The sequence below is a fragment of the Globicephala melas genome, chromosome 19 (genome assembly GCF_963455315.2).
Source record: "Globicephala melas chromosome 19, mGloMel1.2, whole genome shotgun sequence".
Lineage (NCBI taxonomy): Eukaryota > Metazoa > Chordata > Mammalia > Artiodactyla > Delphinidae > Globicephala > Globicephala melas.
The window spans coordinates 44,246,717-44,274,567 of record NC_083332.1 but is presented as its reverse complement, the minus strand read 5'-3'; the positions used below and the strand labels follow the sequence as shown (position 1 = coordinate 44,274,567).

The 27,851-nt window shown below is 56.3% G+C and overlaps 2 protein-coding genes across 4 annotated transcripts; both read left to right on the top strand.

Moving 5' to 3' along the window:
• SLC12A4 (solute carrier family 12 member 4) lies at positions 1 to 25,021 on the top strand. 2 transcript variants are annotated; one of them, XM_070044355.1, is made up of 25 exons: positions 1 to 165; positions 6,101 to 6,195; positions 7,579 to 7,710; positions 11,241 to 11,387; positions 11,460 to 11,514; positions 13,200 to 13,330; positions 16,271 to 16,512; positions 16,668 to 16,882; positions 17,439 to 17,603; positions 17,681 to 17,779; positions 18,081 to 18,138; positions 18,481 to 18,655; positions 19,050 to 19,168; positions 20,637 to 20,735; positions 20,924 to 21,043; positions 21,243 to 21,347; positions 21,603 to 21,771; positions 22,049 to 22,244; positions 22,357 to 22,526; positions 22,614 to 22,745; positions 22,824 to 22,931; positions 23,108 to 23,295; positions 23,416 to 23,549; positions 23,733 to 23,864; positions 25,003 to 25,021. In XM_070044355.1, exons 1-24 carry the CDS (start codon positions 51 to 53, stop codon positions 23,822 to 23,824), a joined length of 3,261 nt encoding a protein of 1,086 aa, XP_069900456.1. In that variant the 5' UTR covers positions 1 to 50; the 3' UTR covers positions 23,825 to 23,864; positions 25,003 to 25,021. The 2 variants fall into 2 exon arrangements, with proteins under 2 accessions (XP_069900456.1, XP_030719455.1); XM_030863595.2 differs by lacking the exon at positions 25,003 to 25,021 and having other exon boundaries at positions 23,733 to 24,306.
• Positions 24,453 to 27,750, top strand: LCAT (lecithin-cholesterol acyltransferase). 2 transcript variants are annotated; one of them, XM_030863596.2, is made up of 6 exons: positions 24,453 to 24,682; positions 25,402 to 25,558; positions 25,637 to 25,752; positions 25,845 to 25,940; positions 26,027 to 26,251; positions 27,154 to 27,750. In XM_030863596.2, exons 1-6 carry the CDS (start codon positions 24,529 to 24,531, stop codon positions 27,726 to 27,728), a joined length of 1,323 nt encoding a protein of 440 aa, XP_030719456.1. In that variant the 5' UTR covers positions 24,453 to 24,528; the 3' UTR covers positions 27,729 to 27,750. The 2 variants fall into 2 exon arrangements, with proteins under 2 accessions (XP_030719456.1, XP_060145708.1); XM_060289725.1 differs by having other exon boundaries at positions 24,573 to 24,682; positions 25,362 to 25,558.
• The last annotated feature ends 101 nt before the right edge of the window (positions 27,751 to 27,851 follow it).

The window sequence follows — 27,851 nt, the reverse complement described above, 5'->3', positions numbered from 1 at the left end:
AGTCAGGCGGGCGGCAGGGGCGGCGGGCGCGGCGGGGCCGAGCACGCAGGATGCCTCATTTCACCGTGGTGCCGGTGGACGGGCCGCGACGCGGCGACTATGACAACCTCGAGGGTATCAGTTGGGTGGACTACGGGGAGCGCGCCGACCGGGAGGACTCGGAGGGTGAGGACGCGCCCGGAGGGGTCCTTGGCGGGGGCGGGGGCAGGGAAGCTGGCCACGCGGGGCCCGCTCTCACACCGACGCCGGCCGGTGCGCGCACACGTCGATGCGGGCCCAACTTTTCTTAGACTGAGTCGCCGCCAGCAGTCCCTTACTCCGCGCGCGCAGAAACAATTTTCTTCGGCCCCCGGCGCTCGCGCTTGCGGTCGGGCGTCCCTCCCCGCCCCAGCTCCTCCCTTGCGGGCCGCGGGCGGGGGCTGCAGACGTGGCCAGGCCTGCCGGGCCAGCCGGGCCGCCCGGGGCGCGGAGAGCGCTGAGCCTCCATCCCTGGCCCTTCCCGGCTGGGAGCAACGACCGCAGCCCGGACCCCAGACCCTTCACTTCCTACCTCCTGTGAACCGCCCCTAAGCGCTTCCCGTCTTGCCTACACTTTTGTGCGGCAGCACCTCTTTCCCTAAGACTACCCTCTCTCGCCTCCCTTCCCCTCCCCTTCCCCCTTCCCTCCCAGCACTCCCGGGCCCTGGAAAGAAGGCTGTGCCTGCCTGAGGGGGTCAGTGGGTAACTGCCTGTGAGTGCACTTGCGTGGATCCCAGCTTGCATCTGTAGGTACAGTGGGCATCTGTGGAGCACTCACACGGGACCAGGCTTGTCTAGGCACTTGAAGTGAATTAACTCGTTTAATCCTCCTCATTTCCCCCATGGGATAGGTCATGTTACTCACGCTTAGAAAGGAGTGAATTGAGGCATGGAGCCTTTATGTAACTTGCTCTAGGGGATTCAAATCGAGGGTTGGAGCCTCCAGAGCCCTAACTCTTAACCTAGATGTTAAACTGGACCTGAAGGTAAACCCCTCCTCCCCTCCTAGGTGTCTGCCCTTGACCCTTTCACCATCTCCTCCCCCAGGAGCCCCCCAGTGGGCTGTCCTTGCAGGGCCACTCTTGGAGTGTGAACACTGCCGAGAACATGTGTCTGTATGTGTAGCAGCATATGCATGTGTAATTGTGCTTGTGCAAGTGTATAGCTGTGGGATACCGCAGAGTGAAGGTGGGGTCAGGATAGCACTTCTTGTGGGCCACCATTTCCTGCAGGGTTATCGATGATGAGGATGGTGATGTGACTGATGACAAATGCTTCGTCTGTGACTGACCATGATGGAGATATGCAGGGAACGTGTGTGTTGGCATGTATCAGGTGATGTGATGTTGATCTAACTCTGATCTGTTTGTGATGGTGACATGACTGAGGTGATCCATGCCTGATGTGGGTGATGGCTATATGTGTGTCACCTGACTGCTGTGTGAGGAGATGGCACAGGACAGTGGCATAGGCTGCTGGACATCATGGTCATTTAACAGGCTTCACAGCTGTGTGGGTGCACACATCTCAACCCCTGCCCCATGCCGGCACCTGCCCCTAGCCTTGTTCCAGTGGCCAGAGCAGGAGCCAGCATCCACGCCTGCTCCTCTGTTAGCCCTTGGAGGCTCGCTCTCCCCAGAGGCTGGGCTGGGCTGCATCCCTAAGATCAGCCTGGACCAGTGGGTAGGCAGAGCGGAGTCCTGCCTCTGGCCCCGCCTTGGCCTCTCACAGGCTGACTATAGGGAACTGGAGCTACATTGGCTGAGTCCTGTCAGGTCCCTCCAGGCTGGGCCAGCTCCTCCCGCTATCCCCCTTCTTCCTCCTCTTCCTCCCTTTCAGCCAGATCTTGACTGCGTCTGCGGTATGGGGGACACTCTGCACCCTGGTGAGTGGTTATGATCCTTCTTGGTGGGGGCTGCAAAGGGTCAGGGGCACAAAAATAGTGACCCCTCAGGTCCATCTTATGGGGACCCCCCAGCTTGGTGTCTGAATCTCTCAAGGCCCATACCTCTGCTCCAAAGGCCTAGATGGGCCTGTTCACCCAGCTCACTGTGGGCAGGGGGTGAAGAGGCTCTAGAGGGGTACCCCTGGCAGATACCTGTGAGCAGAGGGATCAGGAGTGTCACCTGGATCCCTGCTTGCAGCTGGTACATTCACAGCTGCTGGCAGGAGCACACATATATGTGTACCTCACAGGCAGCGCCCAGGCCCAGCCTTCATGCTGTGGTTCGCCAGGGGTCTCAGGTGGTATCTGAGCAGCTTTGGCCTGGCAGGCATGCCCAGACCTGCCCTGGAATTTTTGGAATAGCTAAGGGCAGTACAGATATCCAGGCACTGCTTAGACACCAGCCCCCCCTCCCACCCAGTTCCCACAATCCCATGGGAGCTGTCTTTAAATGAGGTTTTGGGGAACTCCACGGAATCCCTGCTGGGTGTCTGGCACCAGATTGTCCCTTTTCTGATGCATCTGGGCAGTTGGAAGAGTAGGTGTTACTAGCTCTACTTCATAGAAAAGGAAACCAAGGCAACACAGAGAGGGTAGGCAGGTTGCCCTGGGTCACACAGTGGGAGGTTCAGGAATCCAAGCTAGTCTGCTGGCCACTGAGCACCAAGAGGTGCCTTGGGTATGCACACCCTGGCCAAATTGCAAACCCCAGACACTCTTCTCTAGTTAAAGGCTTGTACTGCACCCTGGGGTGCCTCCTGGGATGGATGGGGGTCCAAAATAGGAGTAGAACCTACAACTCAGCTCCCACCTGGCTCTGGTGGATCCTGGGACCCAAGTTTGGCCCTCTCACTGAGTGACCTTGCCTCTGAATCTCTCTGAGCTTTACGTTCCTTGTTACTAAAAGGGGGTAAATGGTATCTACTGGAGTGTTGCTGTGAGGACTAGAGGTAACCCTTGCAAGGGCTCTGAGCTGCCCTGGACTCATGGCTGAGGGACAAGGATCAGCTGGGTCTTAGAGGACCATCCACAGGCATTTTGGGGGAACTGCTGTGTGCTCAGCTCTGTGTTTTCTGGATACCAGTACAGTCTTCAGAGAGATGAGGTAACAGTGGTGGGGCAGGCTGCAGTGCAGGAGTTTAGAATAATTTATACTTTACTTTCAACCTACTTCCACAAAAGGATCAGAAGAGATATGCAACAGAAATGCCTCCCCAAGGGACTGTTACTGTCAGGTCAAAACCATGCAGAGGAAAGAGGCAAGGACTCCGAGACGAGGTAGATGGTGACTGCATCTAAAAAATAAATTTAGCTTAGAGGTTCCTGGCAGCCAAGGTAGAAAGGGAAATAAGATGAGCTCTTATAGTTGCCTGTTTTTGACAAAATGAAGCCTCTGACTTATTCAGGGGAGATATTTTTTTGTCACAAAAATCCAAGAGTACTTTTCAGAGGCTTCTCACTGAAGGGCTGTCAGTGTAATGGGCATTGTTACTGGGTTTTCAGATTTTTGTTGTGGCTTCTTATCCTGATACTGAACAAGCATCAAGGGCACAGCAAACGTCACAGGGTGTCTGAGGAGCTACGTGACCCCACGAGGCTTTTTTAAAAAAATTATCTATTTATTTATTTTTGAGTGCGTTGGGTCTTCGTTGCTGCGCGCAGGCTTTCTCTAGTTGTGGTGAATGGGGGCTACTCTTTGTTGCAGTGCGTGGGCTTCTCATCGCGGTGGCTTCTCTTGTTGCGGAGCGTGGGCTCTAGGCACGTGGGTTTAAGTAGTTGTGGCACGCAGGCTCAGTAGTTGTGGCGCACTGGCTTAGTTGCTCCATGGCATGTGGGATCTTCCCAGACCAGGGCTCTAACCCGTGTCCCCTGCATTGACAGGCAGATTCTTAACCACTGCACCACCAGGGAAGTCTCCCCACGAGGCTTTAACATGGTTCTGTAGATTGGCCTGAACTCCCACTACCTTTGTCCACTGTGCCGTTGGCATTACCCTACATACAGCCATGTAGCTTCTGGGACTGAGCTTCTTGGCTTACTTAGCTAATCCAGGTTCCTAGATGAGGCAATGTACCACTTTTACATACTGTGGGAAGGAACAGCTGATTTTGCCCCAGAAATTGTCATCAGCATGCTTTCCCTGTCAGTCTCTTTGGACAGTAAAGAATCCACAGTGCAGCACCTGCTGAGTGATTGTTGGCTCAGAGAAGGCAAGTTAAGTCTCATACTGATGGCAAGAGGATGTATCAGATGGAAGAGGATGTATCATCGTTCAGTATTCTTAGCTGCAAACAAGAGAAATGGATTGCGGGATATTTAACCAGAAAAGGTTGGCAGGTAGCTCTCACAAAATCAGGCATGGCTGGAATACCCCACTAGGCTGGATCAGTGAAGACACTTCTGTTGCCGCCTCCATCACTGGACACCAGGCCAACACTGCTGCCACTGTCATTGCCATCCAACACCAACGTGGCTTCTTTGAACCAAGATGTCATCTTTCCATTTGCTGTGAAGCCTCCAGCCACTGCCACTGCAGCTGTCAGACTGTCTGAAGGGGGTTTTACTGTTAGCAACTAGAAAAGGAGTACTTGGTGTCTTCTGCCTGCTTGATGAAAAAATGGGAATGTCACCCACTGAGACTCACAGTGGACACAGTTTGGAAAACAGGGAAGAGTGTGAATGCCGGTGGCCAGAAAATGCAGCCAAGCTTTGAGAGTTGAGGCAGGCGTATTAAAAAAAGGTGCATCTGGCTCCTTTCTGTGAGGTTTTCTTGGTGCTGAGGCACTGCCTCACCAGCCTGGGGGGTAGGTGGATGCTGGGATTGGCCACTTGCCTAGTCTGGAGCAAGCAGCTGCGATCTGGGGACAGGGAGGTAGGTCAACAAGAGGGTCCTGCCAACAGTCCTGCTTAGTCCCACAGCCACCTGGTCAGGCTTCCGTAGGGCTTTCCTAGATGACCCTAGACAGCTTCAGGCACCCACTTCCGCTCTCTGGCCAGTCTCCTGCTTGCCCCTCCTCCCGGCATGCCTCGGGTGGCCCTCAAGGACGCCCCTGTGCAGTGCATGGTGGGGTGGCTAGTAGGCGGCCGGCTGGCCATGGCGGCAGAAGGAGCCCTGTGTGGCTTCATCTGTCTGGAGGGCAGCACCTCGGGGGAGCCCTGAAGACACCGAGCCCTGGGCACCCGGCACACTGGATATTCCCGAAGGGCTGGAAAATGGGAGTGTGTGTCTCAGGGGTGGTCTGAAGGTGGGCCATGACTGGGCCACGCCCTCCTGCAGTTGACTCTGCCCCTTGGTGTTAACACGTGCTGTCTGGGCCCTTCACACCTGTGCCCTCTGCTAGATGCCTGTACACGCTGTTTTTTTTTTTTCTTTTTTCTTTTTTTTTTTTCTTGCGCGGTACGCAGGCCTCTCACTGTTGTGGCCTCTCCCGTTGCGGAGCACAGGCTCCGGACGCGCAGGCTCAGCGGCCATGGCTCACGGGCCCAGCCACTCTGCAGCACATTCGGGATCTTTCCGGACCGGGGCACAAACCCGTGTCCCCTGCATCGGCAGGCGGACTCTCAACCACTGTGCCACCAGGGAAGTCCTCTTTTTTTTAATTTATTTTTGGCTGAGTTGGGTATTCATTGACGCGCGTGGGTTTTTCTCTAGTTGAGGCGGGCAGGGGCTACTCTTTGCTGCGGTGCGTGGGCTTCTCATTGCAGTGGCTTCTCTTGTTGCGAAGCACGGGCTCTAGGCACACGGGCTTCAGTAGTTGTGGCATGCAGGCTCAGTAGTTGTGGTGCACGGGCTCTAGAGCGCAGGCTCAGTAGTTGTGGCGCACGGGCTTAGTTGCTCTGCGGCATGTGGGATCTTCCCGGACTAGGGCTTGAACCTGTGTCCCCTGCGTTGGTAGGCGGATTCTTAACCACTGCGCCACCAGGGAAGCCCTACATGCTGGGTTTTGATCATAGGCCACTGCCAATTCTGGCCCTTTCAAGGAGGCTGGCAGGGTATGATGGGGAAACAGGCCCAGCATGGTAACACTGGCCCACAGAGTGCTCCACAGAGATGACAGCACGCCTGCTGGGGAGGAGTGCATGCTGGGGTTTCAGTAGGCAGCCCCTGACTGGGATTCCGTTCCTCTCTCTCCACAGGACATGGCAACCACAAGGAGAGCAGCCCTTTTCTTTGTCCCATGGAAGCTTCCAGAGGAAGTGACTACCATGACAGGAACCTGGCACTGTTTGAGGTAGCTGAGGAGCCACTCTGGGCCCCAGGTGTGGCAGGGAGGTGGGTGGGCAGGGACCTGTCAGGACCCAAGCTTTAGCTCAGCAGACAGGCTGGATGTTGTGCCTCCTTATGTCTCGGCTTCTCCTCCAGTCTCCCCTTGTCTGTCTCGCTCCCTTGGCAGTCAGGCTGTGGTTCCCTCGGCCCTTTGAACTGAAACTGCTTTCCCAGAGGCCACTGTACCCCATTACCACCTCCAGGGATGTTCACCTTTGACTTCCATGCAGCCCCTCAGCAAGGTCACCACCTCTCAGTATTTCTTGCCTCAGGATTTCCTTTGTCCCCTTCACTTCTAGGACTTCTCATAGTCCATGATTCTTCCCTCTCCTGTGAACTCTTCCCTGGCCTTCCTGGTTGACTCCTCCAACTCTGTGCCCATCAAGTTTACTGAGCCCTGGTCCTTCTCACCGGATCTGCCCCCTCTAGCCATATCTGCAACCTCAGTGGATGTCTCTTTGGAAACATTCCCAATTTTGTGCCTTTGAACTTGAATTTTATCATTTTCAGACTCAAGCTTAGAAGTTGTATCTGGATTGAAGTCATGGTTTAGTCCCCTAAATTCTGACCACACATTCAGCTGCCCCATGGAAGTCTCATAAGCTCTTCAATCTCCATACACCTGCAAAGACCTGCATCTTTACTTCTTACACCAGACCAGTTTCTCCTCGTGTGTAGGGTCAGAAGGGAGCTGATAGACAGGGAAAGACTGAATGTGGGCCAGAGGCAGGCGGAGGCACAGTGCTGGGGAAGCTGTGCTAGATGCTGCACGGGAGCTGGAGCCCTGGGAGGCCTCTTGACCTGGCCCCACCTGCAGATGGGCTAGGGCTCCAGGATCCCATCTTGGGGATTGAGGTGGGTTACTCACGGAGTGTGAGGCCTCGTGGAGAAGACCATCCAGGACAATCAGGGTTTGGGCAGATAAGAGAGACTTCACTTGTCCCACACCTCTTTTGACCTCCTTGGTTCCCTGGGGTGACTAGGGTGGCTTTTTTGTTGAGGGCAGATATGAGTCCCAGAGGCCTACTCACAGCTGGGAGGTGGCCAGGCCGAACAGGCAGACTGAAGCGTGCCATTCCCCTGTCTGCCAGCCGTGCCCTGTCCTGCCCTTTCCCCCCAAGGCAGGTAGTTTTGCAAACGGGCTGGTAGTGATTGTAGCCAAGGTGGGGCAGAGAGAAGTGAGTGCTGGGGTGTGGCACCCACACCTGCCCAGTGGGCTGGCTTTGGTTTCCCCAGGCAAGAGCCCAGGCCTGCCTCAGGGCCTGGCAAGGGGCCAGAGGCCAGGCTGCTGTCTACACACAGGTAGCCTGGTGCCAGTTGCCAGATTGCCCTGTGGCTCTGTTTACAGGAAGAGCTGGACATCCGCCCGAAGGTATCATCTCTCCTGGGCAAGCTCGTCAGCTACACCAACCTCACACAGGGCGCCAAGGAGCATGAGGAGGCTGAGAGTGGAGAGGGTGCCCGCCGGAGAGCAGCCAAGGTGAGCTGGCCAGGGGCAGCAGAGAGGCCGCTCCTCGGAAGACAGATTCAACACCATGGAGTTGGCAGTTTCCCCACATGGTTATGAGCATCCTGGGGGAAGTAGGTGCCAGGTTTGGTGAGCATGGAGGATGGGCACTGAGTGCTTTGGGCTCAAGGAGGCTTCAAGGGGTGGGCCAGGGAGGTGGCCCTCAGGGCATAGGACCAGGGAGGCCCTCAAAAATAACAGTGGAACGTGACGTTACTTAGGCCTCTCTGTGCGTGAGGCATCATGCTAAGCAGTGGGCTTGGGTTCTTGTATGTCGTCTTCACAACAAAGCTGTGAGGCAGATGCTGGTTTCATCCCCATTTTACAGATGAGGAAGCTTGCATGTTGGGGTATTAAGTAAGTTGCGTAAGATGACTAAGCTAAACAAGATCAATGCATAACGCTGGGAGACTTGTGGGCTTACTGTGAGGTATGTGACTATGTGGAATGCCAGATCACTGGCATCCCATCAGGATGGATAAGGATATTACCTTTGGATCCAGGAACCTGGTTGTCCCTCGGGGCCATGTGACCTAGAGCAGTTGACTAAACCCTTTTGCTGTGTTAGCTCCACTGGCAGACCCCTCCAACAGCCCCTGGGTTCCTTGAGCACCAGGGTTGGGGGTGATAGGAGCATGCCTCTTGGGGCTTCCCTATCCCTCTGCTGGTCCCATCCCTAGTCGCTATCCAGGCCTCTGGCCCTCCAGCCGTCCTCTCTTCAGGATGACTTTGCACATCTTTGCTCAGCTCTCCTGTGTGACAGGGCTCAATTTAACTGAATGCTGGGTTTTTTTCCCCCCCTACGTTTTCAGTTTGGAGGCAAAGAACGTTCCCTCCATGTCTACTGACTCCCTGAGGTTTGGGAAGAAGCTGTGATTTGGAAGCAGCTTGAGTCTGGCACTAGCTGTAGTATTCTTGCTGGAGGTCAGCACAGGCAGGAGGAGCTCTTGGTTAGAATAAGCCAAATCCCCAACCTCAGACCTGCCCATGAGATTTGGACCTTACTGAGGTGGGCCGAGGCGAGAGGCTGATGTGCACCCCTCAGTTCTGGGAGGCAAACTAGCCCATGCTTGAGAGAGGGCTGACTGTCTGTGGCTATCTGTGTTTAGCCCTGCAGAGGGTGATGGAATCCTTGGGTAAAAGCCTCCTCCCTGTCCCTTCAGACCAAGCCCAGGAAGCTGGTGGCTGGGAGTAAAAAGGTCCCTAAGAAAGGCTAGTGTACATCTCAACAAGGTGTCAGAAGAAATTCTGAGTTGGTGAAGGGCCATGGTCCCTTGGCCTTATGAGGAGCCTGTGAGGATGCTGGGGTCCAGCCTCAGCTTACCTGCCAGCTCACCTGGCCCTAGGTTAAAGATGTGAGAGGATGGCTGAGTGTCCCAGCACCAGTGGCTTTTTCATGGAGAAAGCAGGAGCCTGGTCAAGTCCACAGAGAGTCAGTAGGAAGCTAGGGAGCTGGGGCCACTGAGCTGTGGCCCTCGCCCAGGCAGGTCTGAGCAGGGGCCTCAGAAAAGGAAAGCTTAAAGCCGGAAGGGCGGTCCTCCAACCAGACCACACCAAGACCCAAGGCAGCCTCTCTATGGGAGCTGCTCCGCCTGTGGCCTGGTGACCTTCTGAGGCTGCCAGAGGTTATTTGGAGATGCAGAAAGCATTTCCGGCCCTGCCCTTTCCCACACTGCCCTTTTCCCAGAGTGACTCAGCCTCAGATGGGGGACTGGGAGCTGCTACTATCCAGCGGGTGGTCCAGTGCCTCTGAGAAGGGCTCAGACAGAGCCCAGATGAGGTGTATCCGTCACCTACACTGTGCAGGACAGTTTGAGGGACCATTTGTTTTTACTCGGGCCCTTCTAGGCCCTTCTGTGGTCCTTAAGGCTGCACACAGATCCTGCCCCAGGCCTGGACCCTTGAGAAGAGTTCCTGTGGCCAGAGTTCTTTCTCCCACCCCAGCTCCAGGGCAGCAGGCTTTGCTGGGGCTCTGGTGGAAGCTCTCAGGGCCCCACTACTCTGGGCTGCTCTCATGTGAGGCTCAGTTCTTCAAGAAGGCACCAGCGCATGGGGCTCCCCTGATGGTCTAGTGGTTAAGACTCTGCACTCCCAATGTAGGGGGCCTGGGTTCGATCCCTGGCCAGGGGACTAGATCCTGCATCCCGCAACTAAGAGCCCACATGGCCGCGACTAAGACCCAGCGCAGCCAAATAAATAAATATTTTTTAAAAAAAAAGAAGAAGAAGGCACCAGCCCTAATCCTGTGCTTCAGCGTCTGCCCTGGCCTCCTGTTTGGCCCCTACTCTACCCTTAGGTAGCTGAGAAATCCTGTCTCGATATGCCCGTTAGACCTTCCCTACCTGCCCTCCAGCCTGAGTCTCTACTCTCTATGCAGGATTTTCCCAACAGGTTATCCCAGAGGCCTTCTAAGGCATCGCTCGCTGGGCTCAGGAGCACCTTTTGAGTACCAGCAGGGCCTGCTGATAATAGAACAGTGAACAAGCCACGTCTACCCAGTATGGTCATTTGAATGAACAGTTACCGTGACCACTATGATAGAAGGGTATATCAGATGCTGAGGGGATGCAAGAGGAAGTACCAACTCCAGCTAAGGCAACCTGGGGGAACTTCCTGGGAGAGGAAACAGTTAAGTCTCCTGAAGGTTTAACTGAAGAGGAATTTGCCAGGCAGTGAGGCAGGGGTAACCCTCCCAGGCAGAGCCCAGCACGTGCCCTGGTTCAGAGGCTCTGAGGGACTGATGTTGTCAGGGGCTGAGGCTGACAAAGGTGATGGGGCAGGCCTGGTGGCCCAAGCCAAGGAGGCTGGCCCACACTATGCATTACAGTATAGACAATGCAGAGGGGTTTTAGTAGGGATGATGAGATTGGACTTGGTTTTCAGAGACCTGTTCTGGCAGCAGAGCGGGCTGGAGTGTGGAGAGGTTGAGAGGCACAAGAAGGCACCATTCAGGTGCCCCAGATGTAGTGCCCCAGGTTCAGGGGACTAAGGCTGAGGCAAGGAAGGCTGATCTCAGGGCAGCTTGAGAGGCAGACTGGGCAGGACTCAGTGTCCACTGGACTGAACTGGGGGGTTGGAGAGAGGGAGGGTCAGGAACAACTTCTTAGACTCTGGCTTGGGTGACATGGGTCATGCTGAGTGGGAAGGTGGAGATCTGACACAGACCTCACTTTGCAGAAGTATAAAAGAGGAGAGGAAGGGAAGGGGGCAGTACCATGACGGGGAGGTGAGGCTCAAAAGCTCACACGTGGGGTTTTGAAAAGAATCAGGTTTTATACCTTCCCAGTCCCAAACTGTTTCTTCATGTATCAAAGTCAACACAGACATCCTCTCACCTTACCCCCTGCACTCCCCAGGACTCCACTTGGAATATCCCTCTCCAACCTGTTCTCTGGTAGAACACCCTGGGGGCGGGCGACTGTCACGTGACCAGGGGCTGGCCTTCCGTGGAGCATCTGGGCCCCTCTGACGCTCTGTCTCCCCCTCCCTCGCTTGCTCCATAGGCACCCAGCATGGGCACCCTCATGGGGGTGTACCTGCCCTGCCTGCAGAATATCTTCGGGGTTATCCTCTTCCTGCGGCTGACCTGGATGGTGGGCACGGCCGGTGTGCTGCAGGCCCTCCTCATTGTGCTCATTTGCTGCTGTTGTGTGAGTATCCCAGCTGGGGCAGGGCCAGAGCCCACCCAGCTGAGCTGCTCACCTAGGCCCTCCTTTCCACAGACCTTGCTGACGGCCATCTCCATGAGCGCCATTGCCACCAACGGCGTGGTTCCAGGTGGGTGAGCACCACTCAGGCCTGAGGAGGGGATGGGCCCAGAATCCACCTTGACATGCCTAGGAACACTTATTGCCCCCCCCCCCCAGGCAGTTTTCTGGTGGGATCTTAGTCCTTGATGCCATGACAGTGCTACCACTTAGGAGCATCCTTGCTTGACAGAGTTTGAGATTGCTGTTGTTTTGTGTTTTGTTTGTTTGGGCTTTTTTTTTTTTTTTGGATAAAAGTACTTTTTTAAAAGCGGGGGCTGGGGCTGATAAAGAAGGTGATGGGGCATACCTGGTGGCCCAAGCCAAGGAGTCTGGGCCACACTGGATTACAGTATAGACAATGCAGAGGGTTTTCAGCCGGGATGTTGAGATTGGACTTGGTTTTCAGAGACTCCGTTTTTTTACTTGCTCAACCATGTATTTATATCACTGTGGACTCCTGGATATTTATTTTGTTCTTTGGCTCATAATCTTAGTACCATCATTATTTATTGTTTTGCTTGACCTGTTCCACTCTGGCTATTTGGCTATTCTGATTGGCTTCTGTGTTTGAATCCTTTTCTATTTTTTTCAAACAACAGCTTTATTAGCATTAGTATAAAAGTAATAGGGGGAAAAAGGCAATATATGTTTACCATAGAGGGTTTGAAAGTGCAAAAAATGTAGAAAAGAAAATGAAAAGTACCCATAATCCCACCATCCTAAGGTCAAAACTGTTAGCCTTTTCATACATGGTCTTAGGGTCTTATAAAGTATTGAGATGTATTGTTTTCCCCAAACTCTGTGTGTGTGTGTGTGTGTGTGTGTGTGTGTCTGTGTGTGTCTGTGTGTGTCTGTGTGTTTCTCAAGTGCTGGAAACGGTTCATTTGTTTTTTTAAAACAGGATTGACATTACCTAATTTTTGTTATTCTCCTACTCTTGGGTTCTACTTTTTCACTATTGTAAACATTATTGTCATAAACAGCCTTGCACACTAATCTTTGTTCACGCCCCTGGCGGTTTCCTTAGAAGAGGGTCCTAGAGGTGGGATTACAGCATGAAAGGGATTATTAGCCTTTTTAAAGCTTCTTGATCCCTGTTCCCAGATTTTTCACCAGAGAAGTTTCATCAGGAGCAGCTTCAACCAGCAGCATGGGATTGTTCTTGTCCCCTGCACCCTCACTGGCCCTGGGGTCCAGTGTTGACTCAGTCTTGCCAGGGGTGTTAGACTCTGATGGAAGCACAGATTCAGGGCAGGAGGGTCAGCCATGGATATTCACCCAGTGGCTGGCCCTAGCGGCAAAAAGCTAGTCCCTGCCCTGGTCTGGAGGGTCAGACTAACAGAGATAGCTCTTGGGAGGGGTGAGGCATGCTGAGATAGGACACACCCAACCAGGGGAGGCTGCGGGGACTGACCTAACTGCAGGGAGGTGGGGGACAGTAGGCCACTTAGGCTTTGCTGCGGACCTAGAGCTGCCCCAGCAGAGTATTCGTGTCACTGGCCCGTGCTGGGTGTTGGAATCAAATGGAAATCAGGTCCAACCGCAGCCTGGCCACTTATTAACCATGCTGCCTTGGGCAAGTCTTCTAACCCTTCTGCTCGTTCATAAATGGGAAAAGCAGTCCCTGTCCCTCTGGATGGTTGTGAAGGGTTGTCATGGGAGAGGCCCCCTTGAAGAACCAGCCTTGACCTATGTATGCTTTTTCTGTTGTAGCTGGGGGCTCCTATTTCATGATCTCCCGCTCGCTGGGACCAGAATTTGGAGGGGCTGTTGGCCTGTGCTTCTACCTGGGAACAACATTTGCAGCGGCTATGTACATCCTGGGGGCCATTGAGATCCTGCTGGTGAGTCAGGCTAAGCCCTGGCCAACTCGGGTCTTGTCGAAACAGTCCATTTCCCATAGGCCCAGGCGGCTCATGCTCCCTTCACCTCTGGTCAGGGTCTAGGGCTTATAATGAGGGAGGCCTCTTCAAGGGAGAAAGATCTTTGTTCAAGCCAGTCTCCCCTTCAGCCCTTTCCCAGTTTGGGCCAGGCAAGCTAGGGGCCTGGCTGTCTCCACCTTGACCCTGGATGTTCCATCCACTCGGGCAACATTTCAACCATGGCAGGTGGTCTGTGAACTACTGCATTTAACTCAGAGACAGATCTTGGTGGTGACTCAGAGCCTGCCTCCCAGGCTCATGTGGGCTCTGGCCAGCTCTGTCTCCCCCAGGGCTCTGTGCTAATAAAGCCCTTCAGATCCATCTTATCCTCATCCCTAAATCAGGGTGAACAGCCACAGGACCCTGTTTGGAGGGCAGTGCCACCTCTGTGGGCCTCATGTGTGCTCTGACTCAGTTTCCCACTTCCCACTGAACTGCCCTCGTGGTGGGAGAAGAGGGGGAGGAGCAGTGGGGAGCACAGGGTAAAGAGTGCCCGCCCCTGGGAATCCAGATAGTAGATGTTTAGAGGAACTGCCTGTCTATTCCCACCTCCAGGTCCCCTGTCTGTTGCGTGGAGCCTGTTCCTGGATATTCTGGGGGTTTTGTTGTTTGTTTTCCTTTTTCTTTTTATAAATTTATTTATTCATTTATTTAATTTTTGGCTGCATTGGGTCTTCGCTGCTGCACGCGGGTTTTCTCTAGTTGCTGAGAACGGGTGCTACTCTTCATTGCGGTGCGTGGGCTTCTCATTGCAGTGGCTTCTCTTGTTGCAGAGCATGGACTCTAGAGCGCAGGCTCAGTAGTTGTGGCGCATGAGCTTAGTTGCTCTGTGACATGTGGGATCTTCCCGGACCAGGGCTCAAACCCGTGTCCCTTGCATTGGCAGGCGGATTCTTAACCACTGCGCCACCAGGGAAGCCCTGTTTGTTTTTCTATTACCCACATTCCTACATTTTTTTTTTTTTTTTTTTTTTTTGTGGTACGCGGGCCTCTCACTGTTGTGGCCTCTCCCGTTGCGGAGCACAGGCTCCGGACACGCAGGCTCAGCAGCCATGGCTCACGGGCCCAGCCGCTCTGCGGCATGTGGGATCCTCCCGGACCGGGGCACGAACCCACATCCCCTGCATCGGCAGGTGGACTCTCAACCACTGCGCCACCAGGGAAGCCCCAACCCACATTCCTACATTTGTTATGTTGATTTCTTCTGTAAGGAAATTGTCCTTTTTCCATTTGTTTATTTATTCAACCATGTATTTATATCAGTATGGACTCCTGGATATATATATATTTTTTAAAAAATAAATTTATTTATTTATTTATTTTTGGCTGTGTTGGGTCTTCGTTGCTGTGCGCGGGCTTTCTCTGGCTGTGGCGAGCGGGGGCTACTGTGTCGTGCGGGCTTCTCATTGCGTGGCTTCTCTTGTTGCGGAGCACGGTCTCTAGGCAAGCGGGTTTCAGTAGTCGTGGCGCATGGGCTCAGTAGTTGTGGCCTGCGGGCTCTAGAGCACAGGCTCAGTAGCTGTGGCACGCAGGCTTAGTTGCTCCACAGCATGTGGGATCTTCCCAGACCAGGGCTCGAACCCGTGTCCCCTGAATTGGCAGGCAGCCTCCCAACCACTGCACCACCAGGGAAGTCCCATGGACTCCTGGATATTTATTTTATTCTTTGGCTCATAATCCTGTGCTGTCATTATTTTTTTGCTCCTCAAACTGTTCCACTTCTGCTATTTAGCTATTCAGGTCAACTCCTGTGTCTGGATCCTTTTTCTCTTTTTTGTAAATAATGGCTTTTTTTTTTTTTAATTTATTTGTTTTTGGCTGCGTTGGGTCTTTGTTGCTGTGCGCGGGCTTTCTCTAGTTGCGGTGAGCAGGGGCTACTCTTCATTGCGGTGCGCGGGCTTCTCATTGTGGTGGCTTCTCTTGTTGCGGAGCACAGGCTCTAGGTGTGCGGGCTTCAGTAGTTGTGGCTCACGGGCTCTAGAGCGCAGGCTCAGTAGCTGTGGCACACGGGCTTAGTTGCTCCGCGGCATGTGGGATCTTCCCGGACCAGGGCTCGAACCCGTGTCCTCTGCATTGGCAGGCAGATTCTTAACCACTGTGCCACCAGGGAAGCCAATAATGGCTTTATTAAGAGATAATTCACATACCATACAATTCACTTTAAAGTGAATTTAAAGTATACAATTGGATGGTTTTTGGTATATTCATGAAGTTGTACAACTATCACCACAGTCAATTTTAGAACATTTTCATCACCCCAAGAAGAAATCCCATGATCATTAGTGATCACTCTCCATTCCCCCCAGCCCTAGGCACCCATTAATCTGCTTTCTGTCTTCAATAAGATTTAATCAAGGACTTCCCTGGTGGTCTAGTGGTTAAGACTCCATGCTCCCCATGCAGGGGGCCCGGGTTCGATCCCTGGTCAGGAACTAGATCCTGCATGCTGCAACTAAAAGATCCTGCATGCCGCAACGAAGATCCCGCACGCAGCAACAACGATCCCACGTGCTGCACCTAAGACCCGGCGCAGCCAGATAGATAGATAGATAAAAATTTAATCAGGTTTACCTATTCTGGACTTGTCATATAAATGGATTCATACAATATATGCTCTTTTGTGACTGGCTTTTTCTGAATACTCTTTTTTGGTTTTGTTTTTTTTTGGCCGTGCAGCTTATGGGGTCTTAGTTCCCCAACCAGGGATTGAACCTGGGCCACGGCAGTGAAAGCACTGAGTCCTAACCACTGGACGGCCAGGGAACTCCCCTCTGGATACTCTTAAAAAAAGAAAACCAAAATATTGGGCTTGACTCTCCACATAGGAAGATTGAACCTCCTCTATCTGTCTTCTTGTTTCAGACCTACATTGCCCCACCAGCCGCCATTTTTTACCCAACAGGCACTCATGACATGTCGAGTGCCACCTTGAACAATATGCGGGTGTATGGGACCATTTTTCTGACCTTCATGACCCTGGTGGTGTTTGTTGGTGTCAAGTATGTGAACAAATTTGCCTCACTCTTCCTGGCCTGTGTGATCATCTCCATCCTCTCCATCTATGCTGGGGGCATCAAGTCTATTTTTGACCCTCCCGTGTTTCCGTAAGTAACCTGGGAATACATCCAGGCATTGCACTGACATCCTTCCCACGTGGATGGCCTTTGATGCCTTGAGTTGTAGAGGCTACAGGGTGGAAGCAGGTTGGGGTCTCTGGCTGAGCAGGTGCTGATGCTTCTGTCCCCCCCCGGCCCCACAGAGTATGTATGCTGGGCAATAGGACCCTGTCCCGGGACCAGTTTGATGTCTGTGCCAAGACAGCCGTGGTAGACAATGAGACCGTGGCCACTCGGCTCTGGAGCCTCTTCTGCCACAGCCCCAACCTCACCGCAGACTCCTGCGACCCCTACTTTCTGCTCAACAATGTGACTGAGATCCCTGGCATCCCTGGTGCAGCTGCTGGCGTGCTCCAGGGTGCGTCCTCCCTCCTGTCCTGCTCCTGCCCCCCACACTGAGCAGGAGGTAGGGAATGAGCACAGAAGGATGGATTAGCACAGAGCTGTCCTTGTGTGGCCAGCTCAGGAATGGGAGGCAGTTCTGGCTGCCTTCCCAGCCCAGCCGTGTCCTCTCAGCCTGGCTCCTGGCAGCTGGGTTTCGGGTGAACGGAGCCTGTTTGGCCAGTGTCCCAGGCCTGCAACAACCCCCAGAAAGTTCTGGCAGCCCATTTCTCCCCAGCCACCAGCCCCTGACCCTGCCTGTGATTGTTCTCACAGGAGCCATAAAGGGCCTCTGTCTAGGAGGCAGGCAGTGGCAGGTGATGGTGGTTCAGCCACCTTCGCCTTTCAGACTTGTAGCCAGACAGCTCCTTCTCTGTGGCCAGAGCAGCCCGGTGGCTGACACCGTAGCCATTCGGCTGAAGTCACCCCCCTGAACCCCGAGAACCTCTTACATTTGCAGCCTCTGGCTGGGCTGCCCCAAACTTCCCTGGGAAGTAGGTGGGGCTGCAGTGGTGATGCTGCTGCCCCCACAGAAAACCTGTGGAGCACCTACCTGGAGAAGGGTGAGGTCGTGGAGAAGCACGGGCTGCCCTCCACAGACGCCCTTGGCCTGAAGGAGAGCCTGCCCCTGTACGTGGTGGCCGACATCGCCACATCCTTCACTGTGCTAGTCGGCATCTTCTTCCCCTCCGTAACAGGTGAGCCCTCTTGCCCACCCACCCTGCCCTGCCCCCACTCCCAGGGAGCCCCTCAGGGAGTTTCCTTGTTTTTGGAGGCATTATGGCTGGCTCAAACCGCTCCGGGGACCTCCGAGATGCGCAGAAGTCCATCCCAGTGGGGACCATTCTGGCCATTGTTACGACCTCCCTTGTGTGTATCCTTTCCCAGGCCTGGGGTGGGTGGGGAAGGGGGACAGGAGGCACTTGCCTGTGTATAAGTCACCAGCTGGCACGCGCAGACACACTCCCTATGCGTGCATGTGTACCTCACCCCTCACACACACGCGCACACTCAAGGGGTGTGTACACAACACGAAACCCACAGCTGCAGGTGTCCCAGCTGAGTCTGCCAGCTAAGGCTTGGGCGAGGGGCCCTTGGGCGCTGTGCGGGGATGCACGGGGACGGCAGTGGCAGCGGAGGCCGCGGAGGCCGAGCTTTCCTTGACGCAGCCACAGACTTCAGCAGCGTGGTTCTCTTTGGCGCCTGCATCGAGGGTGTGGTCCTCCGGGACAAGTGAGTGATCTGGGCCCCTCCCCGTGGCACTGGACTCAGCTTTTGCTGCCCTGACACCGGCCCCCCTTGCACATGTGGTTCCACACATGTCCTCAGGCTGCTGGTTGCCAGTGGTGGGTCAGGCCCCAGCAGAACTTTTGCTTCTGAGAGGATGGTGACATCAGATCGGGACTGGGCTGAGGGGAAAGGATAGGGGCTGGTGGCCTGGCCTCTGCTGAGGGGCCAGAGCTCTGTCCACCATAGCCATCCTTCCTGACCTCTGCCAACCCTCACTCTGGGGGACCCCACCCAGGGTTTGGGGGGCTCCTTGCATGGAACATGGCCTGAGTCCGGCCCCTGCAGGTACGGCGATGGCGTCAGCAGGAACCTGGTGGTGGGCACGTTAGCCTGGCCTTCGCCCTGGGTCATCGTCATCGGCTCCTTCTTCTCAACCTGCGGCGCCGGCCTACAGAGCCTCACTGGGGCACCACGCCTGTTGCAGGCCATCGCCAAGGACAACATCATCCCCTTCCTCCGGGTGAGCCTTCTGCACTTCCCCACCGCCTGGGTGCTCCTGGCCCCTCACACCGGCTGGGGGAGAGAGGTAGGAGATAAGTATGGGCGCGTTTTATCCTGCTAGGGGCCAGGGCCATGCAGCTATCCATGGAGAGCTGCTGAGAGCTGCCCTGGCCCTGGCCCTGCCCTGCTGTTGGTAGAGCTGCTTGGGCCCAGAATCCCCAAGGCCTGTCTGTGGCTCATCCACAGCAGAGAGGCCTGAGGAAGTGGAGGGCAGAGGAACTCGTACCTATCAGGATAGGCATGGGTGTGACCTGAGCCCCAGAGGGACTTCATGACTTGTGGCCTTAGGTGTGGAATGGGGGCAGTGGAACCAACTTCTTCACTTCGGACCCCACTGACCCTGGTGCTTGCAGGTTTTTGGCCATGGCAAGGCAAATGGCGAACCAACATGGGCACTCCTCCTGACAGCACTCATCGCTGAGCTGGGCATCCTCATCGCCTCCCTTGACATGGTGGCCCCCATTCTATCCATGTGAGCTGGGGCTCAGGGCAGGGCTGGGGGATGGTCTTGGGAAAGGCTCCTTGCACTCTCAGCACCCCTCAGCCGGGGGCCCTGCCCAGCAGCTCTGTGACCTTGTCTGGTGTTGAGGGCGCAGTAGGGAGATGTGTCAGGCTGTATGGGGGGATGTTTGCCTGGCAGAGCTCAGCCACTTCTGCCTCTGGAGCGAGCCTGGCACTTACTCAGAAATTTTAAAGAGACCAGTAGGTCCCATGTGCCTCTGTGGGAGACCCCCAGAGCAGGGTCAGGGCAAGCATTGGTCTCTCGTACCTTCATGAGGCCACCACTACCTCATCCGTTTTCAAAGTTGTTTGCTTTTAAAGTTCTGGAATGCTGGGCATCTGAATCTGCCAGTGCCCTGCAGGAGGTGGTGAGCACGCGGCAATTTCCAGGGGTCCTGGCGGCAGGGCTCGTGTCCTTGCTGTGTTCACCTCTGCCAGGGTTGGGGCCCACTCCACCTCTCCTCACACATCTTGCTCCACTGCCAGTGCTCCTTTTGCTTGTTCTGTTATGACTGAGCCAGCCTTCACTGCCCCACTCAGCCTGTGAGACTGAGAGGGACCCCCTTCCCCACGAAGTAGCTGCCCCCCAGCCCCAGCCAGGCCTGCTGGAGTCAGTGCTCTCTTGTTCCCCTCAGCACACCTCCGCCCATTACTGCCCAGCTCCACCCACACATCAGCGCACACCTGAAACTGTTCTTGCCACAGTCTTCTTGGGTGGTGGCCCCTTACTGCCCAAGTCAGAGGATGTATCTCAGCCTTTATCATGTGGCTCCTCCTGGCAGCCCTAATGGGACACCTCATGGGAGTCCCTGCCCCCTGGCACACCCTCTTTCGTAAGCCCTGCTGCCTTCTTGTCTGTCCTTCCTCTCGTACCAGCTGAGGATAAAGGTTGGCGTCCCCTCCACTCAGCCCTCTGCCCCTCCGCTGTCATTCCTGGAGGGCTCATGGCGGTAGGCCTCCCCCATCCCAGTCTCCCACACCCACCACAGTGTCCCTCAAGTGTCTTTAACTCAGTGATTCAAAATGGCCCTTGTTGTCTTCCCCTGACCCACTCTCCCCACATTCATGACAGCCCCTCATCCAACTGGTCACCCAGGCCAGAGGCCTGACTGTTGTCTAGCCGTCTCCAGACGCTGAGCCCTCCTTGATACCATCCTCTTCCACAGCTGTTCCCCCTGCCTGCAGCCCCCTCCCCTCCTCTGCCTGTGAACACTTGCCCATCCTCTAAGACCTGGTTCTGCGGACACTGCTGCAGTGTCCCATCTGCATCAGGCTGTGGGACTGGGTGTGGTGAGGCTGAGAAGACCTGCCTGAGCCTGTGCACGGCAGGGCCATGACATGTCCTGGTTCCTCATCCAGGCCCAGCCTGGAAGGGCAGGGACATCAGGTACCTGGCTGCCAAGGAGGCCGCTCTGTACCAGCCACTCCCTGTGCTGCAGGTTCTTTCTGATGTGTTACCTGTTTGTGAACCTGGCCTGTGCTGTGCAGACGCTCCTAAGGACTCCCAACTGGCGGCCTCGGTTCAAGTACTATCACTGGTAAGCGCCAGCTGGGCCCCTGAGCCAGGTCCTCTGACACAAGAGCTATTGGGGAAGCCAGGAGCCCCATTCTGGATGGGGTTTGAATTTTCTGGGCAGCAGTTGCTATTGGTGAGAGATTGGGGGTCTGGGCCTGGGGCCCTATTGGTCTCTCCCTGATTCTGGCCCTTTCCCACTCTCTGGCCCAGGGCGCTGTCCTTCCTGGGCATGAGCCTCTGCCTGGCTCTTATGTTTGTCTCGTCCTGGTACTATGCCCTGGTTGCCATGCTCATTGCCGGCATGATCTACAAGTACATTGAGTACCAAGGGTGAGTGAGGGCTGCCACCTGCTTGGGGCCTTTGGGCCACTCTTCATTGGGTTGTGGGGAGCTGAGCCGTCCTTTGTTAGCCACCGTGGTGCTGGGGCTGGGGGACTGTGATTCGGGCCTGGCCCCTTCATCTCACCTACACACGGACACAACCCCTGGGTGGGACCAGGGGCTTACCAGCTTGTGGGGGCCTCTGCAGGGCTGAGAAGGAGTGGGGCGACGGGATCCGAGGCCTGTCCCTGAGTGCTGCCCGCTATGCACTGCTGCGGCTAGAGGAGGGACCTCCTCACACCAAGAACTGGCGGTGAGTCACGCCCGGCCTGGTGGGGCCCAGTCCAGGTTCTCAGGGGGCGCTGTGAGGGTGGGAGAGTCAAGAGGTGCTGGCTCCCCCTCCCTAGTCCGTGCTCCCTGTCCTGAGTTGCCAGGGGCACCATCCTGCTTATTTGGCCCTTGGATCACTGCTACGTGTAGGGGCCTGTGAGCCAGGAAGGGAAGGAGCTGGGCTCCCTGGAAACCTCTGGCCCTGGTCTCAGGCTCCCTCTCCATTCGGCCACCACAGACCTCAGCTGCTGGTGCTGCTGAAGCTAGATGAGGATCTTCATGTGAAGTACCCACGGCTCCTCACTTTCGCCTCCCAGCTTAAGGCCGGCAAGGGCCTGACCATTGTTGGTTCTGTCATCCAGGGCAGCTTCTTGGAGAGCTATGGCGAGGCCCAGGCCGCTGAGCAGGTGCCTGCTGCAAGGGGGTGGTGTTGGGAGGACACTGAGCTGGACTAGAGATGTCTGGGCTGCAGCTGGTGCACAGCCAGCCAGGTGGACAGCACTGTTGCCAGCTGAGAGCTGGAGCAAGGGGGTTATAACTGTCCCATCTTGAAAACATGGCCTCTGGGTGGGCAGCTTGCCCCCGTCTCCACCCCCACCCTCTGCGCCCTAGGGGCCTTGGTGGGGAGCCCAGCAGAGGGGACGCTGATGGCCTTGCTTTTTGACCCTGCTATGTTCCCCACAGACAATCAAGAACATGATGGAGATTGAGAAGGTGAAGGGCTTCTGCCAGGTGGTGGTGGCCAGCAAGGTGCGTGAGGGGCTGGCCCACCTCATCCAGTCTTGCGGCCTGGGTGGCATGAGGCATAACTCCGTGGTGCTGGGCTGGCCCTACGGCTGGCGACAGAGTGAGGACCCACGTGCCTGGAAGACCTTTATTGGTGCGTGAGGGTCAGGGCCTGGGCTCGACCACATAGGACAGGGGCAGGGGTCAAGTGGGGACAGAGGCCAGAGGGTCACAGGCTGATGATCAGTAGTGCCCCTCCTCCCCAGACACCGTGCGCTGCACCACGGCCGCCCACCTGGCCCTGCTCGTGCCCAAGAACATCGCCTTCTACCCCAGCAACCACGAGCGCTACCTGGAGGGCCACATCGATGTGTGGTGGATTGTCCACGACGGCGGCATGCTCATGCTCTTGCCCTTCCTGTTACGCCAGCACAAGGTGGGCCAGGCGGTTGGGCCCCGGTGAGAGGGGCTGGGCCCTGGAAGGGGTGGGGTGTGATTGAACCACCACCTTCTGTTGCCACAGGTCTGGAGGAAGTGCCGGATGCGCATCTTCACGGTGGCCCAGATGGATGACAACAGCATCCAGATGAAGAAGGATCTGGCTGTCTTCCTGTACCACCTGCGCCTCGAGGCAGAGGTGGAAGTGGTGGAGATGGTAAGCCACCTGCCCGACGTAGCCCTGTGGATACCCTGCCCCACGTAGCGCGGTCCTCATGGCTCACCCTCTCCCCAGCATAACAGCGACATCTCTGCATATACCTACGAGCGGACACTGATGATGGAGCAGCGCTCCCAGATGCTGCGGCAGATGAGGCTGACCAAGACTGAGCGGGAGCGAGAGGTCAGTGGCCTTCTCCGTCCAGGGCAGGGTCAGGCCTTGGGAGACGCCATCAGGTGGGAGCATCAGAATGATTCACCCCAGCCCCACCCATTTCCCTAAGGCTGGGTGATCACGCTGGGCCAGCCAGGCCCACCCTTTCCCATGGCACCGAGGAGACTTCCTCTGATTGTCCTCAGGCCCAGCTGGTCAAGGACCGGCACTCAGCCCTGCGGCTGGAGAGCCTGTACTCAGACGAGGAGGAAGAGTCTGCAGCTGGGACTGACAAGATCCAGATGACATGGACACGGGACAAATATATGGCAGCAGAGCCCTGGGACCCCAGCCATGCCCCCGACAACTTCCGGGAGCTGGTACATATTAAGCCGTGAGTGCAGCAGAAATGGACCCAGCCACATTAGGGTCTGGGATTGGAGGTGGGATGGGGGCAGACAAGCCCTGTGGGTGGGCCAGGGGCGGGGCCCATGTTCAGCTGCATTATCTTCAGGGACCAATCCAATGTGCGGCGCATGCACACGGCTGTGAAGCTCAATGAAGTCATTGTCACACGCTCCCATGACGCCCGCCTGGTCCTACTGAACATGCCTGGCCCACCCAAGAACAGCGAGGGCGATGAGAACTGTATCCCTTTGTAAAGAGGTGGACAGTGGGGAGGTGGACAGTGTGTGAGGTCAGGCCAGGAGCTCCTCTCCCTGGGTACCCTAGGGGGTGCCAGGGCACCCAGCTCTGACTGACGGGCGAAACTTCCCTGGGTGCCCCTTGGTGCTTCCCTGGGTGCTGCCTCCTTGACTCGATGCCCTACAGACATGGAGTTCCTGGAGGTGCTGACTGAGGGCCTCGAACGGGTGCTGTTGGTCCGTGGTGGTGGCCGTGAAGTCATCACCATCTACTCCTGAGCCCAATACAGACTTGTGGCCTAGAGTGGAGGCGTCCAGGGTAACAAACAACCCCCTCCCAGCACCCGCCCGCCAGCCCTGCTTTGCCCAGCCCTGCCCTGGACCCAGCTTTGCTAGGTCTCCTTGGAGACTGGGCCCAGACCTGGCAATGGAGGTGGATCCGAGGTCCTGCAAGACCCTGAGAGGTTTGGGGACTTCCTGTCCAGCACCCCAGGACGCCTGTCCTGACTCAGAAGACTGGTGGGGGCTGATGTGGGGTTTGAAGGCAGCTGGCCCAGGAGCGCTATTTATTGCATATTTATTGTTTGAATGTCACCATCAGAGAGAAGGGGAAGGGCGACCAGGGAGGGGTCTGGCCAAGCCGGCCTGCAGGAAGATCTGACTCAGGCTACTGTGGGCAGGGACTCCCACCAAGCCGAGCTGAATGGAACCAGCCAGCTGAAGCCTGACTTTTTTCAATAAAACATTGTGTACTTCTGGGCCTCCCGCTGCCCCGGCTCTGTTTCCCCTGGCACCAAGGGAAGGAGGCGGAACTGAACCCAGGCCCAGAGCCGGCTCCCTGAGGCTGTGCCCCTTTCCGGAAATCTCTGGCCACCCCCATTGGCCAGGCTGTCCCTCCCACTGACCCTGGGGCCCCTCCCACCCCGACTCCAGATAAGGCGAGCCCGGGACTGCTTCACTGGGCACTAGGCACAAGGGCTGGAATGGGGCCGCCCGGCTCCCCGCGGCAGTGGGTCCTGCTGCTGCTGGGGCTGCTGCTTCCCCCCGCCGCCCCCTTCTGGCTCTTCAATGTGCTCTTCCCCCCGCACACCACGCCCAAGGCTGAGCTCAGTAACCACACACGGCCCGTCATCCTCGGTAAGCCCCCACCAGGCCCCTGATACACCAGGGCAGACCTTGGGGAACCTGGGCCCCAGCCCCTGGTAGCAGAGCCTGCTGAGGCCCTTCTGCCCTTGCATTAGCCCTGATCCCTGCCTCAGCATCTGGAGGGGCCAAAGGCTTGTCCTGCAGAGAAATCAACCCCTTCTCGCACCACACTGTTCTCGTGTCTCGGAGTTGTCTCCCCGAGGTGGGTGGAGTAGAGGGTGGGTGTGCCTGAGGGCTTGGCCGGGGCATTACAAGCTGTGGTCAGCTGTAGCCACCGGACCCTGGTCCAAGCCCCACCACTCCTTCCTCAGCCCCCACACCGGCAAGGACAAGGTGCCCAGCCCAGGTGAGCAGGAGAGGCTCATCAGGTCCTGCCCCTACTCCTAGGCCCGGCCCCACTCCCTTGTACTATTTGTTCTCCCCTTGGACTTTGGCAGTGATGGAGAGTCACGCTACATGTTTGCTTGGTGGGGGCAGGGGTCAGTGGCCTTGGCCCCTGTACCTTCCCTGACCGAGGGGAGCCTGGGCTTTGCGGGGACGGGGCAGGGGATGTGATCAGAAAGAGAGGGTCTTGTCCTTCATCCCTGGGGGTGGAGGGTGTGGGAGATGAAGGGGCGGGGCTGGTCACTGTAGTGTCGGGGAGGTGAGACCGGGGTGGGGTCCACTGCAGGGAAATGGGAGGGATCCAGAGTGAAGGCTGGTGCCTGCAGTGCCTGGCTGCCTGGGGAATCAGCTGGAAGCCAAGCTGGATAAACCAAATGTGGTGAACTGGATGTGCTACCGCAAGACAGACGACTTTTTCACCATCTGGCTGGATCTCAATATGTTCCTACCCGTTGGGGTAGACTGCTGGATCGATAACACCAGGTTTGTGCCATCCCCTCTGGCCTAGCCCCCCACCCTACTCCTTGGTTGCCGCTCCGCTGACTGTCCCACTGCCCCCAGGGTTGTTTACAACCGCAGCTCTGGGCGAGTATCCAATGCCCCCGGTGTACAGATCCGTGTTCCCGGCTTTGGCAAGACCTACTCTGTTGAGTATCTGGACAACAGCAAGTTGGCAGGTGTGTGTGTTGCAGGAAAGTGTGGGGCTCTAGGCTTGGTGGGCTTGAAGGAGCCACAGCCAGAACCCCCAGTGCCACTGCCTCGCCCACAGGTTACATGCACACACTGGTTCAGAACCTGGTCAACAATGGGTATGTGCGGGATGAGACGGTGCGGGCCGCCCCCTACGACTGGCGGCTGGAGCCCAGTGAGTGTCTCTGTGCATAGGGGGCTTGGGGCAGGGCAGGTGGCCCCTAGTCCCAGCTGTGCTGACCCATCCACCCCCCCCTGCAGGCCAGCAGGAGGAGTACTACCTGAAGCTTGCTGGGCTAGTGGAGGAAATGCACGCTACCTACAGAAGGCCTGTCTTCCTCATTGGGCACAGCCTTGGCTGCCTGCACTTGCTCTATTTCTTACTGCGCCAGCCCCAGGCCTGGAAGGACCGCTTCATCGATGGTTTCATCTCTCTTGGGGCTCCCTGGGGTGGCTCCATCAAGCCCATGATAATCTTGGCCTCAGGTGAGAGGGCCTCTGATCACTTGTGTCCCGTGGGGAGGGGTGGGGGGTGGAATGAAGCTGACCGTGGGCCTGCCCTCACTCCTGTTTCTTCTCGCAGTGCTAGGCTGGGGGTGTTGTCTACCACCTCTGGGGCACAGCCCCTTTCATTGGCCCTCTGAGAGCAGTGGGCCTGGCCTGGACCATTAGAGTGTCTCTCGACAGTGTCTCAGCGATGACAAAGGGGAAGTAAACAAAGAGGAAGTTAACCCCAGCGATCTGACTCATTGCTGAGGTCTGTTCCTTGTAGCCTCAGGTCCTACCCACTCAGCCTTCGGCTGCCTTCTGCTCCCAGGAGCCCCTTTGCCCAGGGATCTGCCCTAAGCCAGGGCCAGACCCCGGGAGCCCCTCTTGCCCTTCCCCAAGGAGTGGCATAGCTACCACCTGCGGAGCACCCACTGTATTCTGGGCACAGCCAGACGTGGCCTTACCCCTAGGAGCTTAAGTGAAGGAAACACTCCCCAGACTATATCAATGAGTGTCAAACAGAGATTGGTCTCATTTCATTCTTCCCAGAACACAGCTCTGAGCCCTGTGTAGCACAGGCCACAGGGGCCGACAGACACTTGCCTGAGAGAACTGCCAGCACCATCCCCCACTGTTCACACACACAGGAAACCCCTCCCTGCCCTCCTGTTGAAGCTCTAGAGCTCTGCCTCACAGAGGTGCCACTAGGGCTTCTCACTTAACAAGTACACATGGAGCCCCTCCTGACTGCCAGGCCGGTTCTAGTCCATGACTTGGAGTTGATGTTTGGAGTGGGCAAGACAAAGTTGAGCATCCAGCTGAGCTTGGGCTGAGGGGCAAGTTGTGGGCCGGGGGTAGCCAGGACTGGCTCCCTGCCCTACCTTGCTCTGTGTCCACAGGTGACAACCAGGGCATCCCAATCATGTCCAGCATCAAGCTGAAAGAGGAGCAGCGCATGACAACAGCATCCCCCTGGATGTTTCCCTCCAGCCAGGCATGGCCCGAGGACCACGTGTTCATTTCCACCCCCACCTTCAACTACACAAGCCGTGACTTGCAGCGCTTCTTTACAGACCTGCACTTTGAGGAAGGCTGGTACATGTGGTTACAGTCACGTGACCTGCTGGCAGGGCTCCCAGCACCTGGAGTGGAAGTATACTGTCTGTATGGCGTGGGCCTGCCCACACCCAGCACCTACATCTTTGACCATGGCTTCCCCTACACGGACCCTGTGGGTGTGCTCTATGAGGACGGGGATGACACTGTGGCCACGCGCAGCACCGAGCTCTGTGCCCAGTGGCAGGGCCTCCAACAGCAGCCTGTGCACCTGCTGCCTCTGCCTGGGGTACAGCACCTCAATATGGTCTTCAGCAACCAGACACTGGAGCACATCAATGCCATCCTGCTGGGTACCTACCGAAATAGCACCGCCGTACCCCCAACTGCCAGCCCAAGGCCCATGCCCCCTGAATAAAGACCTTCCTTTGCTGCTATAACCCCTGACGTGTGTTATGGGTTCAGGGAAAGGCACTAGGGTCCTCACACCAGGATTCATTCATCTTCAGACCTGTTGCTTTGTGGAGCACAGGGCAAGAAG

What these genes read in the sequence shown, in the direction of transcription:
- LCAT (XM_030863596.2), top strand. Translation starts at nt 24,529, where the DNA reads ATGGGGCCGCCCGGCTCCCCGCGGCAGTGGGTCCTGCTGCTGCTGGGG. An exon ending in TGCTGGATCGATAACACCAG is followed by an intron (nt 25,559 to 25,636) that starts GTTTGTGCCATC and finishes CACTGCCCCCAG; the next exon opens with GGTTGTTTACAACCGCAGCT. An exon ending in CGACTGGCGGCTGGAGCCCA is followed by an intron (nt 25,941 to 26,026) that starts GTGAGTGTCTCT and finishes CCCCCCCTGCAG; the next exon opens with GCCAGCAGGAGGAGTACTAC.
- SLC12A4 (XM_070044355.1), top strand. Translation starts at nt 51, where the DNA reads ATGCCTCATTTCACCGTGGTGCCGGTGGACGGGCCGCGACGCGGCGAC. An exon ending in GGTGTGGTCCTCCGGGACAA is followed by an intron (nt 18,139 to 18,480) that starts GTGAGTGATCTG and finishes CGGCCCCTGCAG; the next exon opens with GTACGGCGATGGCGTCAGCA. An exon ending in AGACTGAGCGGGAGCGAGAG is followed by an intron (nt 22,932 to 23,107) that starts GTCAGTGGCCTT and finishes GATTGTCCTCAG; the next exon opens with GCCCAGCTGGTCAAGGACCG.